Below are 17,238 nucleotides of genomic sequence, written 5' to 3'. Positions count from 1 at the left end.
AATTAGCATTCTGTTCCAAATGTGGTCTATTACGTGACTGTCGCATGACTGAGGTACTGTACTGAATTGTAAACAACAACATTTTCAGTGGTTGTTGCCACTTCTCAAAACACTGCATTAAGATAGAAGAAAACAGTGGTCTGTCTGGACACATTTAAGACACAAAATCTAAGTGTTCTGATTTCCCACAACTTTTTTGTAGAGTTCAATATCCTGGTTTTTGCCATAGGAGGTATTATAAACATTTCTGTTGCTGTTAAGTTAAAGACATAGTAGAAAAGACATAGAATATTTTGAACACCATAAGACTATAGTGTTCAAAATATTCATAAGTTTGCTGGAAAAAAAAAGTGAATAACAGTGATGAAATTATGGATGTTATTAAATTGAATAATGTGATGAAGATAAGGGCAGACTGAAAGAGTCTGCAGTCCTGGTCTCACTGTCTCTAAGAGAATATAGCTGAACTGGAAAATGCTCCAAGAAAGACAACATTGTATCAAAGGTGAACAGAATAAGTTTCATCAAAGGAGTGACTGAATGTACTTTAAATATTTGGAATAACTTTAAATATTTGGAAAAGAGAAGTGAGATGATAACCTAGGGAATGATGGAATCTTCCAATACAATAATTAGACTTTTCAAGATGCAGTAAGAGAGAGATGTTTGTTTATTGCAGAACAACAAGAGATTGTAATTTACCTAGTGTTAACTGAGAGTATGAAAGTTCTTACTGGAGACTACTGCTTCAGAGTATATAAAACATATCAGAAGTGCATTAAATGCCATATTGGTTCAGAAAGCACTTGGAGAAACTTGGAGAGAAAAATGTTATGGGACATCAATCACAAAAAGACCATTTCCAGCTCTGCAAGTCTGAGCTCTACACCTCTGGAACACGAGGAAACTTCCTGTAGAAGCCTATTTTTCCTGCTATATTTTTTGCCATAAACATCTGGTATCAATTTCTGTTGTAAATGGGATACTTTGATAAATGGAGGTTTGCTATTGCTTTTTAAACTATTCATTGCTTTTACTTCACTTTTCTTCAAAGCATCGGGAGACAGACTCATTCTTTGTGACACAATAATGTTTATATTCTTGCAAAAATTGGTTGACATTCATCTTTTAGGTACACATCATGGTAATCAGGAGATACAGTATAAACATATAGGCTGGATTAGAGTTGGATCACATGTAAAAAGAAGAGTTTCCTTATAATTTTTTTCACATTTACTTAACTGATTTTCAGCAGTCTGAACACCCTGTACTTGTGTCTTATTAGTAGAAACTGCAAAATTTCATAATAATCCTCAAATGTTAGTAAGTGCCAGTGGAGGACTTCCTGTTGAAGGATTAAATCTGCAATGACATTGGATATTGGATCTCAGACAATGGCAATTGCTGTGGAAATTATTTCTTGTAAAATGGGTAGCTACTTATTTGGTCAAAAGTCAGTAAGGCAAATGATGAATTTATTAGTTTCAAAATTATTGGTAAAATGTGACACACACACACACACATACATATACATGTGTAGGTAGTGGTTATTTCAGAGAACTGAAGAGTGCACAATGTATGTTACCTTAGCAATTAATGAAAATCATCTGAGCTTTATGTTGTTCCTTACTGCAATCAAAAAACTTAGAGGATAAACCACTTTTCTCAAGGGTGTATGCTTTACCAAATACTATTTCCAGTAGTCCTTGTGTTGCCTAAACTCCCAGGTTACAAAGATATTTGCTGATTTTTTTTTGTAAATAGTTACTGCCTTCCTTTTTTTTAAGATGGTGGGATCATACAGTTTTGGACTGCCAAATCTAATGTCATGCTTGCCAAAGCAGGGATTTTAATAGCTTTTACTCCGTGGACCCACACCTGCTTTGGGGTGTCTTTGGAGAGATTTGTGTCCTATTGTCACTGATGCAGCGCATATTGCTGCTTTATACTAGAAAGGAATATCACTTAATTTGAACATTGCAGTTTTGCGTTCTACAGAGAAGTTTGCTTGCCCCTTACTCATAGCTGAATATGCTAAAGATCATTCCAGATTTTCAGAAGTTCAGATTTCCATATTCCTACAAGAATTTGTGGCACATTCTTAACATTTCTTGTTAGCAGTCACTCGGAAATGCTGTTGATTTATCTGTATTTGAAAAAAAGAGGAATGGTCTAGGGATGGCTTTTATCCTCTAAGCATCCTTCTGCTGCCAAACATATGATACATGTCAGATAGGATGGACTAGTGGCAATCTAGGTTACTGATATTGATTGTTATAAGATCATGGAATTAGGCATTCTGGTATATGGAGTGAGATACAGGTTACATCCAAACTGCATCCAATTAGTTAATTTATCAACAGTGAAGTGAATGTCTGCATTCTTCCTTAAAGCATAGTAATCAAAAATTTAGATTTAAAAAATACTGTCTGAATAATTTTCAAAACTTTCCAGCATTAAAAGAGTAGTGAAATTTGAGAATTATGTTCACATCTACACATAATTTCAGCAACACTAAAGTGCAACATGCTCTATGTGATGAACTGACTAATGATTTATTCATAATTTAATTTAAACATCTGTTAGATTATTCTGAATTAACTTTCTTGAACAAGAGTATGTCTTAAAAGAATTATTAGATCTTGATTAAAGTTTCAAATTAGAGCAAATTCAAGGAAATTTAATGTGATGCTTAGGTAATAACTACTTTTGTTGTTAACAATGCCCCTTGATTTGCAGTCTGACTTGAAGCCAGTCTAGCTGCCAGCATGGCCTTCTCTCTGTTATGCCATTACCTTCTGTAATGCTATTCTCTTTTTGTTTGGATCTTTATCCATTGCAGTCCTTCAACCCCTCTAGACTATTTAGCTTCACAAACAGGAATTAAATTCCTCTGACTCCTCACCAGAGGGCATATTTTTCAATGCTGTATTCATTTTGATCTTTCTCTGCCATTCAGACTTCTCATCCCACTTGCAGGATAGTTAACAGATTCAGATAACAACAAGATAACTCAACTTTCTTATGCTCTCTCTCAGAGACTTTTTATGAAGTTCATTGTCTTCATTAGATGTTTACCAAATGCCAACAGGACATCTGAACTATGACTCCTGTTTTTTCCATAAAAATTGTCTATGGTAAAGAAGTAAACTGTATGTCCTTCCTTTAGAAATACTTTAGTTCACACCCTTTTACCATACTGAAATATGAAATCTAAAATATTTTCATTCAGTGAATGTATTTCATGGTTTTACAGTATTAGTTATCTTACAGAACTTTGTTTCATCAAAGAAAGCTTTGTTTCATCCATAGCTTCTCTGGGCAGGACATTCAGTTTTACCAAATAAACCAACTAGCTAGTTTTATCAACAACAAGATAATAAATTTAAAATGTCTCCTAAAAAGCCATTAAGGCAATTATTATGTATTGTCATTTTAAGGCAATACTTAATAGGAAACCTGGTGTTTATTATTGTTCTTCATATAGACATTTTCTTTCTGCCAGTTTTGTGACTGAGTGCTGTAACCAATGCTTTGTAGTTAAGAATGTTGCTCTTTTAAGTTTCAGCTTTATTGTTCAAGCTGCTTGGTGACTCAGTCAAGTGTCATTTCATCAGTCTTTGAAGTCTGGAAATAAATTTTGGACTTGGTAATAAAGGAAAAATACAGGAAAAAGCAATTATTTATTTCCTCTATTGTTACCACAACCATAAAAACAGCAGGTACTGCAACTGCCTAAATTGACTTCTAATGGTTTATTTTAGGTGGGTTTTATTTCAAACGTGTCAAAGCTGTTTCCTTCTATTGGATGATTTCTTACCAATTGATTGATCGGCTCTCTCAGATATTTTCATTAAATATATGAACAACTGTTTTACCAGATGTAACAGTATTTTATAAGTTATTGTGAACAGCATTTTATTTGTTCTCTACCTCTCTCTTATTTGAAAAGCATATTTCTTGGCACATCATTTGGCTTTTAAAATATGTGCCTTTTTTCTTTTTCTCAAGATAATATTCAAGTCTATGTCAGGTATATTCCTCAAAAATTACTCAGTATATACCTTCAGGGAAGACACAACACAGAAGGAAAAACCCTGCTATTTTGGGCTGGTAAGGTAGTTTACCATGTATTCTGTATTCTGAAGATTAGTATAAATTATTACAATTACCCCAAAAAATTATGGCCAGTTTCAATAATGTGTTTCACTTGTAACACTGAGTAAAAGATAAATAAAATATATTTTAAGGCAAGTTCTGCACATTTTATTTTAGGAAGTTCATTCTAATTTCAAGTAATAACTTACACAAGATCTAATAAATTGTATTATGCAATCTCCACTTCGGTTATATTTCTGGATTGAAAACAACATTCATGAAAAGTGAGAATTCAAAGCAGACAATAATTCAATCTCTTGCATGAAATGAACACAGAGAGGACCACTGAGATTATGGTTACATGTGTACCTTCACCATTATTCTTTCTATTTCATTTTTTGTAGTATTGTTATAAGCCATCTCTTATTTTACATTTATTGTCTCCAAATGGTGTTTAAATACAAAGTACTTACTTCCTCCATGTTCTATAATCTAGTAGGAGTATAAACAGGTGTTTCATTGGTGAATTCTGATTGCACAAATATCAGCATTTGCTCCATAGTTTATTTGAAATGCTCTATTGGTCTCTCTTCCACACACTTCCAGCACAGTGAATTCTCCATGAGTCTGTAAAACAGCATTCCACCAAGAGAACTGGTCTGGGGTTAGCTGATTAGAGCTGTCACTTCATTTTATAGCAGATATTTTTCCATTTTGCCTCATGCCCCAGGCAGCGTGGTGCTGGAGCAGACAGATGCCCCTTTCTGCAGCGTGCACCTGGATTCCCATGCCCCTGGCAATAGTGAGGATGGAGATGATATCCATGCTCTTCTCCTGATTTTTGGGAAGAGTACAGCCAGCACACAAACAGTAGGCTAGAAAGTTCTGACTGTTCTGACTGACACTGGGAGCTCTGGTGGACAAAACTCAGTCCAAAATACGAACAGAACAAATGTCCGTTTTATTACTCTTTTTGGTTATCCAGCTCTAAAGCACTTTTTAACTTAATTTTCTGAATAATGTTATTCCACTTACAAAACTGGAGTGTTTTTACTGTCTCCTGTTTACTCTTTCAGGATTTGTGGATTTAACACTCCATGATCAGGTCCATCTACTGGAATGTGCCTGGTTAGAAATACTGATGATCGGCTTAGTCTGGCGCTCCATGGAACACCCAGGAAAACTTTCGTTTGCACCTAACCTGTTACTGGACAGGTCAGTCTGCACGTTGCTGTGAATTGTTTAAGTTAATTTATTTCTGCTACAATCAGATTAATTTTTAGCATGGTATCATCTCACCAGTACTACAATTTGACTGTACATCATATGTCAAGCAGGCTTATGGTAGGTGAGACTGGAAAATGAATGCTCAGGAATGTGATACTGCTCATTTATTAGACAAATAACAGACCTGAGATTCATCTGCTGCTTGAAGTACTTTCTTTCAAAGGTAGCAGTAAATTTATCTTATAATCTGTACTGTTTGTTGCAGAAGTAATTTAAATTAAAAAACTGAACACTATTCATTTAATTCAGATAGGCTTTTTTGTTTATTTAAAATCCTCCTCGGTTTTGTCAGTTAGAAGGAATTTATCCAAGCAGACAGACAAAATGTTGGAAGAAAATCCTCATAGAATCTGAAGTGCAGTTTTATTTATTTATAGAGAATATATTAAGTTTGGGATTTTTTTTTCCTCGTGAAAACTGGAGACAAATATGACAAACACATATTTGCTCTCTTCACTGAGCTTTTTTTTTTTAGACAGTCTTCCTAATATGCTAAGTATTTCTGAGAGAAAAAATATGGATCTGTGCTGTATGACAATATACTGGATTTTAGCTGGCAGTCTTCATGTTAAAAGCAGGAAGACTGATAATTTAAAATACATTTTCTACTATCTTAATGTAAGCTCAAGCTCTCTTTTCCTAGTCATGTGAAATATTTCAATTACATTTTCAGACAAAATTTCTTAGGATAGATTAATCTTAGCTACTGGTGGTCCTCCTAGTTGTAGACACATTGCAGAGCTGGCAGGGGAGAGCTGCTGTGCACGGAGGTCACTTCAGGGCAGACTTTGGCATCTTGGTCCAAATTGGAAGTGGCAGAAGAGCCACAGTGAGATGGAGTATACAGAGAGGCAGCTAAGAACTGGGCAAGCTCCTGACCTCATCACATAGCTGCCAGGGCAGGGGGGTGGCAACAGAATGTCAAGGGCAGTGCCCTCAGCTACTGCAGCCACCAGCTGAGTAATTTAATCAAAATTCTCATTAGCAGAAAAATTTCTTATGATCAACTTGCACTGGTGACTGTGGGGTACTGAGTTTCCATGGTTGCACTCATGCAGTGCTAATCCTTTGATTCCCTGCCCTCTATTTGCACGCACCCCCCAGGACTTACTTTTAGCATTTTAGTAAAATACAAATGATAATACCAAACAGGATAAAGCATAATATTCCCAGTAATAGAGAAATGTTTATTGCCTTAGGAAAACCTATTCCACTTGTGTAAGCACAATGATCTGTGAGCTGTGGAACTAGATATGTATAAAATACATCCTCATTTTAGGTACAGAAAATATCTGCTTGTCTGAATGTAAGTATAGCCTTCACAAAAAGCTGCAACAGTTTAAAAATAATTTTTAAATCTTGGTCTTTCTGAACTTAATGCTCTCAGTAAAATGGAGTTTGAGCAGTTGATTTACACACTTTTAAGTTAAAAAGATTAAAGAAAATCATTGCATCCAACTAGAACCACATATTACTTCAGGGCTCTTTGTTCTCTAAGTTTTAATTAAGACTGTAAAAATGTAGATCTATTACATCTTCTAATTTTCAAATAATAAGAAACATGCCTCTAAGTCATCATATACTTGCCTTACTCCATTTAGTAGGGATATTTGCAGAAAGTAAAATAATAAATTAATTGACTCTGGGAAGCACTAATATGCTAATCAGTTAAATAACTCTTAATTTACTTGTTAATTAGTGCTAACAATATTTTGATGTGTTAATTTGATCTGGGAAAATTGGCTTTTGAAAATGTTATAGAGCAAAACTCTGTTGTTTTTCAGGTTTGAGAGGGCAGGACAGACACTGGTTCAAAGTCTGTTTCACTCAATGAAGTCCTTCCACTCCATCAAGTATTCATAGAACCATGAAATCGTTTGGGTTGGAAGGGACCTTAAAGATCACTAGTTCCAACCCTGTTCCATGGGCAGGGACACGTTTTACTAGACCACATTGCTCAGAGTTCCATCCAACACTATATTTAGTGAAAACTCTGTGTTGTTACTACAGAGCTTTACCACCCTTTGTGTGTTCCTCGAGATCTCTGTGATCATTCCGTTGCAGAGATCCTCTCTGATTTGAGCACCCTTTCATTTGAGCATTCAGGCTTATCCTGATTCTAACAGATTCTTTCTGTCAAGGATCTTTGATATAGGTAGTCGGTTGTATACATCTGTTCCTAAAGCTTAGGTCACACCAAATTTTATTATAAAATTTTTCTTGCCCTTTCGCTAGATATATACAGTCCTGTCTTGTTAACATCCATCTGAAATGTCACAAAAATAACCTTGCAACCTTTGCTGTTTTTTGAAAAAATGTGATCTTTCTTCTCCCAACTCACTCCTCCTACTTGGGTCATGTTACACATATGCTTGTCTTGTCTCTGAAGATCTTTTGGAAACTGTCTTTTCTAATTCTATGCAAGTCAGCCAGCTACATTTTAAAATAAATACTTCTTTAACTTTCCTTTGCGACAATTTACACTTGAAAGACTTCATGAAAAAATCTGTAAAGCAGACCTTAACAAATAATTCTATGTCGCTTTTTAAAATTTTTCTTTGCCTGTAAGAAAATAATTACACAACAATTAAGTTGACAGTATGTGTAGACTGCTGTCTTCTGTATGGATGAATATAATCACATTATCTCTTTTTTTCCCAGTCTGCATTGTAATTATGCAGTGTATTTTGTGAGGTAATGTACCCTTTCTTATTTTGTTAATGCATTACCCAAACACTTGAGTCTTGGTTCAAAATCAGGAATTTTAACAGTCTCCAGTTACATAGGACTAGTAGATTTTTAGATTGTACAACTGCTGCTATTAAAATGCTCAAATAACAATAATTATAGATTAGAAAAACTTAATCAGGAAATAGAATGGCACACTCACAGTACTTGCAATTATTGTACAGTACTTACTAAAATCAAATAAATTCAAGACTTTTATATTTTGTTTTTGAAAATTAGTATATTGTATAAGGCAAATATAGAAGTTTAAAGGCTTAGGTTTTTAGTAGGACAAACCAGATGTTTCCTGTCTGGAGGGTTCCCAAGAAACTAGGCTTTAAAAATGTCATTAGACCAGGGCTGAAATTTGTCAGGCCTGACAGTAGACTGTTTATAATTTTGAAGAAAATGCAATGTTTCTTCAAGAATAAGAAAGTCATATTTTACTTCAATGAAAAAGGATTTGTGCATTCAGGTATCATGCTGATCCCAGGTTACTCAGAGGCTTGAAACATAATTATAAAGACACTCATGATAGAAATAGCTGGATTGCTGAATCTCACTTGAAACATTCTCAGTTTCAGCAAAATAGCAAATGCAGTGTTGCATTTTAAAAAGGAAGCCTGGTGACCACAGTAAAGAAGCTGATGGGTTGTCATCTAAAGAAGAGAATTGGCTGAAGTGGAATGAAAATTACGTCGTGATAGTCACTGTGCATTTTATAAGAGGAAGCCACAAATACACTGAAGTCCTTTAAGAAATTAAAAAGCAAGTAGATGATGGACATATTTTTGAATTTCCAAAAAGTATTAAACAAGTTCCAAATTTTATGTAGACAAGTGTGATGGGACAAGTATATGGGAGAATAATAATTCTCATCTTCCTAAGCAGCATTCTGAGTTGATCTTTCTATATCACTGTTACCAGCAATTAGTTCTATAGAACCAGAAGTTCTTTGCTTGCAGTAGTCAGAGACTGCAGCTTTCCTTCCCCCCGAGAATGTTTACAACAGGAAATAGAAATAGTACAGATAATTGCCATCCCTCTTTAATTCTGTGCTTCATCTGTGCTAAGAAAACTGTGCCTTTCTGATTTTCTTTATGTTGACAGTAATATTGAAAGAATAGGAGAGGTACCCAGAGGTGTTGCACAGACAATTAAATAGAGATACGAGCTTTGCTACAAAGACTAACTAAATGGACTGATTTCTCTGCCTGTGATACTCATTAGAAGAATGGGAACAAAGTAAAGATGATAGAAGTTGTATAAAGTCATGAGCACATTGAAAGGATGTGTGGTAATCCACAAGTTATTATCTCTTCCAGCCCAGCACTTGAAGTAGTCACTTGAAACCAGCAGATCCAAATACCTGTGTGATTAGCCCACAGCTAAATATACCTTTCATATGAGAGAGTATGGCTATCTTCATGTTATTTTCTACTGTTATTTTCTTATCATGGTCTCTCACAGCAAAAAAATCTGTTTGGGGACTTATAAAATTTCAGTTCAACGTAGTCAGCATTTTGGTGTTTCTATCAGGTTTTTGGTTTTTTTATGGAGAAAGATAATCTGCTTTTCAGAGTTAATTTTAATTTGGAAACTTACTTCAACTTCCAGTCCTTGATGAAGATTTTTAATTCTCTCTAAATAGAATAATTTTTTAATTGACTTTTATTGACTTTTGTATTGAGCAATAGCAGGAGACTGTGGATCTCTTTAAACCGCAACTAATACAAATAGCTAAAAGTCTTACAGCACTCACTGTGTGAGAGGGTAGCTGATCAATTTGCTGCTTTCATTTACTGCTTTTTACTATTTTTTTGACCTTTTCTCACTACATCTGAAAAGAATCTTTTAAGTTCTTCATGCAGATATTTTGATAGATGTAAAATTACATACACTAGAAGAGCATCAAGATGAAATCTGAGTAAGTTTTTCTAGTCCCTCAACTTGTAAAATGCTCCAAATGTCTGAGGACACCACACTTGTCTGTCACTTGAGTAAATGCATGACATTTCATGTGAAATTGTGGATGCATTAATTACCATTGATTTGTTAGAAAAATTGAAGCGAAGTGATCCCAAGTGGTTGATTCAGAATGCTTCCTTAGTGACCTTCTGCTTGTATATATTTCAAAAGGGAAAAGTCCATAAGCAACAAGTAAAGCCTAATTTGCCCTCCAAATAGATTTGAAAAGCAATTGTACATTTACTTTTCATCACATCATTAACAACAATAGATTCCATCCAGAAAACCAAGCTCAAAAAATCATCTTGTCATTAAGTTACATGCTCAATAGAGATGAATGGATTAACTTGTAGAAAGTTAAGGAATCTCTTGAAATAATTAAATTTCTCTTTCATCTTTCACTGAATGGTTGAATTTTGAGATGAATTGAATATTGAGGTGTATATACTTTAGACCCTGTAGAATGAAAAAAATCCATATTATTACAAGAGACAGAATGATAAAACTTAAAAGAATGAAAAATTACTCTCTCTTTATTGTGAGTCAGTTTTTACTGTCTTTTTTGGGCAAAATTCAAAGACTACCCAATTCTGTAACTCAAACAACTTAAATGTAAAAGAAGGATAATTTTCCAGAGTCTGGAGAAGTGCTGGGTAATGCTAAAAGTGATAAATTCTTAAAAAAAGATAAATAAAGAAAGCCCCCTCTAATTATGATATCCACATCTTCACAGTTTTCAGCTGATAGATTCCCTTGGGGATTTGTAGGCACAGAAAAGAAGTTTTCAAAGACAATGAAATAATTCTGGATTCAAGATAGTCCCTACACAAATTATGAGATTACTTGTTCATGTAGTAACCCTGACCTTGGAAGCTCAGGCCGCAGTTCTAGGTCACATTGTACTGTGATGCTGTTAATTCCAAAATCAAACTTTCTTTGCATTTCTGATATGGAGAGAATTTTGAAATGTTTTTTGGCTTTATGGTGACTCAGACAGAATATAAATTAAACTGAAAAAGGCCCTCCTGTAAATCAGAATAACTTTTCTTTGGCCAATTATTTTATCTTTATTATTCCCAAATGGAGAGCCTTCATAATAATTTTCCAATCTAAATGTCTTAAATGTGACCAAAGAATAATTAGTTTTCTTAGAACTATCATAGCAGCATTTTTGGGATCTTTTCCTACCTGGCATAGTTGTAGATCCATTTCACATTATGTTTTACAAATAGAAAAATCTTTTAAAGGTACCTAGTAGCTAATTGTCTCTGTGTTTCAGAGCTGATTAACCACTGCTCAAATGTGTAGAGCACTACTCTTACCCTGTTTGCCTAGCTGGATGATCCTCTGGTCTTGTAGTCAGGAAAGACCCTTGGTTGGCCACCTGGCCCTGAGGGCAAGTGTCAAGCATGTGGGAGCCCAGGTGGTCCAGTCCATGGGGGCTGCTGAGGAGAAAGGGCTTGAGGCAGAATGGGCAAATCCTGCAGGGCAGCAACTGGTTGCAGAGTTGGTATCAACCACATGGATTTCACTTTCTTATCATGGAACCTGCTGTGAGGATCAAGAATGTCTAGGAAGAGATGAGATCCATACCATAAGGTGGGGAAAAATCATTATTTCCACAGACTGGCCAACCTGGTGGGGGAGCTTCAACCTGGTGGGGGAGCTTTAATCCAGTATGATGTGGACAGGAAAGACATAATAACAAAACATATTAGTAGGAAACCTCTCTAAGTATGTGCATGCACATAAATGCAGAATTGCCCCCAGGACACCATGGTGAGGGAAACTCCATAAACTTTCTGAGAATTCAGCACAACTGGGTGCCCTCTGAGCCAGCAGACTGCCCTCCCCAAGTGCCTTAGGAAAAGCTTTAGCAGCATCTAGAGGCAGGTGGTGCTCTCTCACTGCTCAGACGTGCTGTGGCAAATCTGGAGTGCTGTGTCCAGTTCTGAGCTACCCTACACAAGACAGACATGTACATACTGGACTGGAACAACTCTCATACAAGGACAATCTGAGAAGACTCAGGTTTGATAAATATCTGATGGAGAGGGGACGTAAAGAAGGCAGTGGAAGATTCTTCTCCGTGACAGGACAAGAGGGTTTGGAGTCTCAGTCCTTGGAGATACTGAAAACCCAACAATATATAGGCCTGAGCAGGGCCACTGAACTAGATTATTTCCAGACAATTCATGCAATATCAGCATCTCTGGTAACCTGTGACTAACTCTAGGTGAAAATAACTTCAAAACAGATATTTGTTTCTTATTTTAATTGATAAATGTGCTATTTCATATTTATTGCAAATATTTTTCAAAGATGACTTTTAAATCTTGGACTAATTTTATAAATTTTGAATATGTTTTAGCTAGCAATTGACCCAAACCTTTGTTCTTAAGCTTATATTGAATAAGAAACAATGGACTCTTGACAGTACACTCTGGAAGAGCAGGCTGTAATACCAGCCATTGACTGTAGTCTGTGAAGTTCCCCAGTGTGTTAATTGAAAGCCAGTATTCAGGGAGAAATGGCATGAGCAAAAGATGTTGCTAACTCTGAAGGCTTATGAACAAGTCAATTAAAAAATCCCCTAATCCCCAAACCAAAAACCACATGTAAAACAACAAAACGGAACTGTAGAACAAGCCCTGCAGATAATTAATTTGTCCCTTTCTGTAGCTCACACCTTCATGACCACCTACCACTTATTGGTTGATTTGTGTGAAGGTGCAAGCTAGATTGCTGTGATCAAAACAACATTTTTTTTTACAAAGCAAAATAATACCTAACCTCCTGGATACTGACAGAACAATAAGCATTTCTCTTTATCAGCAGGATTCCTATCTGACACTGTGATTTACTTTACACTTGGTAGTTTCTGCTTTTTTCGTTAACTCCTGTTCTTTTCAGATTGCTGTTTTGTTCTAGAGCTTTGGGGTTAATTTCTTTCAGATTTTATTTTTTTTGCTGCTTACCTTTCCCCTAATCTTTTCCACAATCCCTTGGTATTGCTGATTAAATTCAGGATGGTCTGAAGTAAAATTTCTCTGCTGATAACAATTTTCTCATCTTTTAATTACTGAAAAAGCACACCATTGAGAAAACATGGAATCCTCTGTTAATTAAGTATCCCTATAATGCCTGTCTGGCAGTATTTAAGGCATCCAAGTAGATGTTCTTGATTTGGTCTTAGATCCTTGCAGATGTAGCTTTCCTGACATCACACTTCCTTAAGCCATTTTAGTGTATTGCTTCACATAGGAGTAGAAAGCTTCTAGCAATGTCTATTAATAGAACTAGTTTATATGGAATACATTAATGTTTATAAAGATTATCTCTTGTTTGGAAGTCTGTATACAGACTTACTGTTCTCCTCCTGTGTCAGAGCATGAGTATTTGAGTTAAGTCTGTGAATGTCCTCCTTTCTAACTGGGGATGTGAATGTTATCCTTGCAGCTTTTCTCTCCCCTATTCCTAACCTACTTTTAGGCTTAGGAACACATCCAAGCCTTTTTTAGAGGCTTCATCACCAAGTTACTAAGTCCACTTTTGAAGCTGATATTCCCTATCCTAGCCTTGTGCATCCCATCTGTTCCTGGCAGTCCCTTTTCATCAAATGAAGTACCATGGTAAAAGAAGACAGAGCAATAACAAACACAGTGAGACTTTGTTTTGATGGTGCATCTGTCTTTAGCATTTCTCTTTAATGAAAAGTTTGATAAGAACATCCATTAAGTGCTTTAGTCCCTGTTCCCTTCACTCAGGCACCCTTCATTATTAATTTTTACTTGATCCTGTGCTTGTGTTAAATGCATTCCTGCTATCTAGGTTTTTCCCAAGACTTCTTATTTCTACATACAGTGGAATGGCCCTGGCTACTGATACCACTATCAGTGGTAGCGTAGGCATTAGAAGGAGGGAAGCCATTATCCTTCTTTTATATTGCACTCATTATCTGGAATACCATAACCAGTTATTACAGGAAATATATTAATAAACTCCAGTAGACATAGTGGAGAGCCACCGAGGCCAGACCCTATGCCTTGTGGCTGGAGGAAGTGGATTTGTTCTGCCTGGAGGAGAAAGGGCTCTTAAGTCTGCATGACCTACAGGCTACGAGGTTATCAAGGCTCTTTATTAAAATGCCTGATGAGAGATTGAGAAATGGGAGTAATAAATTGAAGGAAAGGAGGTTTTGGCTGGATATAGGGGAGGAAAAAAAGCATGATGATGAAAATAATTAAGCTGAGAGAGGCTGTGCAGTCTCCATCCTTGGAGATTTTCAAGATCAGCATTGCATAAAGCCTTGAGTGATCTGACCCCACTTTGGTCGGGAGGCTGGACTAAAGTCATTCTGAATCGCCCTCTGGCCTGGATGGTGTTGTGATTTTATAGATCTCCTAAAGTTAATACACATAGTACTTTTATGCAGTCACTTAAGACCTTTAATTCAAATTATTTAACTTTCCTAAACATTCCCCAATAGCCAGATTTATAGGATTCTTCTGAGAATACACTGTGATGCTGTGCAGTGAACAAGGTTTTGTTGTCTTCTCTTCAGTAAGATGAGAGTACACAAAGACAACAGCAAGGTGGTAGGATAAAGATAATTGTTAAATCTATTGCTAATTTGTCCTTCAGGAAAGATCTCTAGGCTTCCCAGGTAGGCCTCCCTATCAACTGAACACGTAACTGTGAAGAGGTGATTGTATTATCACCTTATGTTAGAGAGTTAGGAAGCAATTCAGGAGAACTGGAGATTCCAGTTTCAGATAGGTTCTTGTGGGTTGACAAAGAAAATAATTGTTGTAGCCTAAATAATAATAAAAAAATAATGCAACTCTGTATAGCAAAGATACTTAGTTCCTGCAGTTCCCATTGAGGTCAGTAGAGCTGGATTTGCTTCCTACCTCTGAAAATAAAGCAGCAATTTCTAAGTAATTCCTTGCACACATGAGTACCTAAAGCTGGGTATATAACCTCACCTAAAGTACATTACCCACAGAGATACCTTTTTTTCTTTTTGCTTGTCAGGTAGCCTGGTCTTTCACACACACACAGCAGATAGCAAATCAAAAGAGATTAGAAACTATTTAAAATATCTTAAATTTACATAATTTTTATGAATCCTCTCTCATATGAGTTCAGTTGATGGGAAAGTGGCACGCATACTGGTTTAGGCACATGGAATATGTGTTGTTGGATTATGGGTTTTTGTCCAGAGATTGTACTTGTCAGCAACAGAATCATGATTGGAATATTGATTTTGTAAACTACAGTCTTTTGAACTATTTTTGTAGGAGGTTGGGAATAATTCTTACTTGCTATCAAAATGTCTGTCTCAGGAGGCACCGTAAGGCATGTTGAATAGTCTGATTTTACAAATAACTTCCCGTTTCTTTTTTTTCCTCTGATGGTAGACATGCAAATTTTGCAATTTGTTTAGACTGTGTAATATTTTGAAATTCTTTGAATGCTAGCTGCAATAGTTTTGTGGATTCTAGGAACCAAACAAATATCTCAGACATGAAGATTTTTTTTTTTACATATGGGTCATTTTTTTCATCCACAGAAGCTTTTCCTTTCTGCAAAACCCTGAAATACTAAATTCTTAAACAAACTGTTTTTGGGGCATTATTTAAGTTTATGCAAAACTATTAAAGGATTCTAGTCCTCTGTGCTAAACTCTATAGAGAGGAAATGAATCCTTCTGTAGTTTTGGGCAAATATATTGCATCAGAAGTACTGAAACTTGTCCTGATGCCTTGGAGAGTGCAAAGAGGTTTCTCAGTCTGCAATCAGAAGATTAATTTGTCTGAGGGTCTGGTGTGGGTTCAGACATCAGCTACAGGTTCTCAACAGCACATCTGCGTTAAGACTTGAGGCAGATGTCTCTATGCTGGTAGGTTTCTTGTGACAAAGAAATTAGGACATGCTCAAAATTTCTTTTGCATTTTCCTGTAGCAATGGTCTTCCTAATTTTGTTGATGAAAGCCATATCTAAAAAGTATTATATTTCTAAACAACAGATCGGATCACTCATTAAGTCTTAGATATTAAAATTTCACTCAGGAAGGCCTAATAGAAGTAGGTAGTTCTTGTAAAAGGTAGCAATGGAAATGACCAAAAGGTCTGCAGACTAAATTTTCACAAAAAATAATTCCAATCTGCATTAATTCTTCAGCTGCAGGTTGAGTGGGCAAGATGAAAATTAGTGAGTGGGAATGCCTTGTACTCTGAGCAGAAGGAGATGGTTAATTGCCATTACTAATGAACACTTTGAGATGTTCCAAACCTCAGCTTTGTTTAATGCTGCAATGTAGAAAGTTACTTGATATGTGGAGTGAACTGATAGTTTTAATCAGTCATACAGACATGATTTGGGCCTCCTAGGTCCTTCTTGAGCTCATGAATGAGCTTGTTCTTTATGGAGGGATTATGTTGCCATTGAACATCAAGAGAAGTGTGTTGGAACATTAAAGGTTGCTCGGGCAGCTAGAAATAAGTGCAAATATTTAGGGATGGAGAAATGTAAAGATTTGGGACCATTTCAGTTAAAGAGGAAAAAAATAAAAGAAAGAGGAAGCAAAGTAACAAAAGCAGAACACATACACACAAATCAAAGTGTAGTTTTGAACAAACCTTTTCTTCAGTATAAGAATTTGGTTGAGTCAATTTAAAAATGTTCCACCACAGTAATGTGATGAGTTCCTGAAACTGATTTTTTTTTTGAAATATGTTACTTAACAGTTTATTTATTTTACTTGGAACACTGAGAACAGTGCTTTTGTAATCACACATATATCAAATGTGCACACAGTAGGAAGTCACATACTTGCTCATGAGCTGATGAAAACAAATTGGAAAGTATTGGTCCAAGGGGATGAAAAACTCATGGTACCAACAGCTTCAAACTGAATGTCTCTCCATTGATGGTATTCACACAGGAATCAAGGGAAATGTGTAGAGGGCATGGTGGAAATCTTTGATATGCTGCTGGCTACTGCTGCTCGGTTTCGCATGATGAACATTCAAGGGGAGGAATTTGTATGCCTTAAGTCCATCATCCTGCTCAATTCTGGTAAGTCGTGGTTTTTGCTGTCAATTTTGTCAGTTTCTGCATGTGGTTGGACACTGCTTGCTGTCCTTAATGAC

At 35.9% G+C, this 17,238-nt stretch overlaps 1 protein-coding gene across 1 annotated transcript in view; it reads left to right on the top strand.

The window, feature by feature from the left end:
- Nucleotides 1–17,238, top strand: part of ESR1 (estrogen receptor 1) — a 159,776-nt gene that overhangs the window by 129,246 nt on the left and 13,292 nt on the right. The window contains 2 exon segments of the mRNA XM_039707365.1: nucleotides 5,175–5,313; nucleotides 17,031–17,164. Coding sequence (XP_039563299.1) covers nucleotides 5,175–5,313; nucleotides 17,031–17,164 — 273 coding nt within the window.

The sequence above is a fragment of the Passer montanus genome, unplaced genomic scaffold (assembly GCF_014805655.1).
Source record: "Passer montanus isolate IOZ18808 unplaced genomic scaffold, ASM1480565v1 scaffold2, whole genome shotgun sequence".
Classification (NCBI taxonomy): domain Eukaryota; kingdom Metazoa; phylum Chordata; class Aves; order Passeriformes; family Passeridae; genus Passer; species Passer montanus.
The sequence above is the reverse complement of the archived record's forward strand: the minus strand, read 5'-3'. Positions and strand labels throughout refer to the sequence as shown.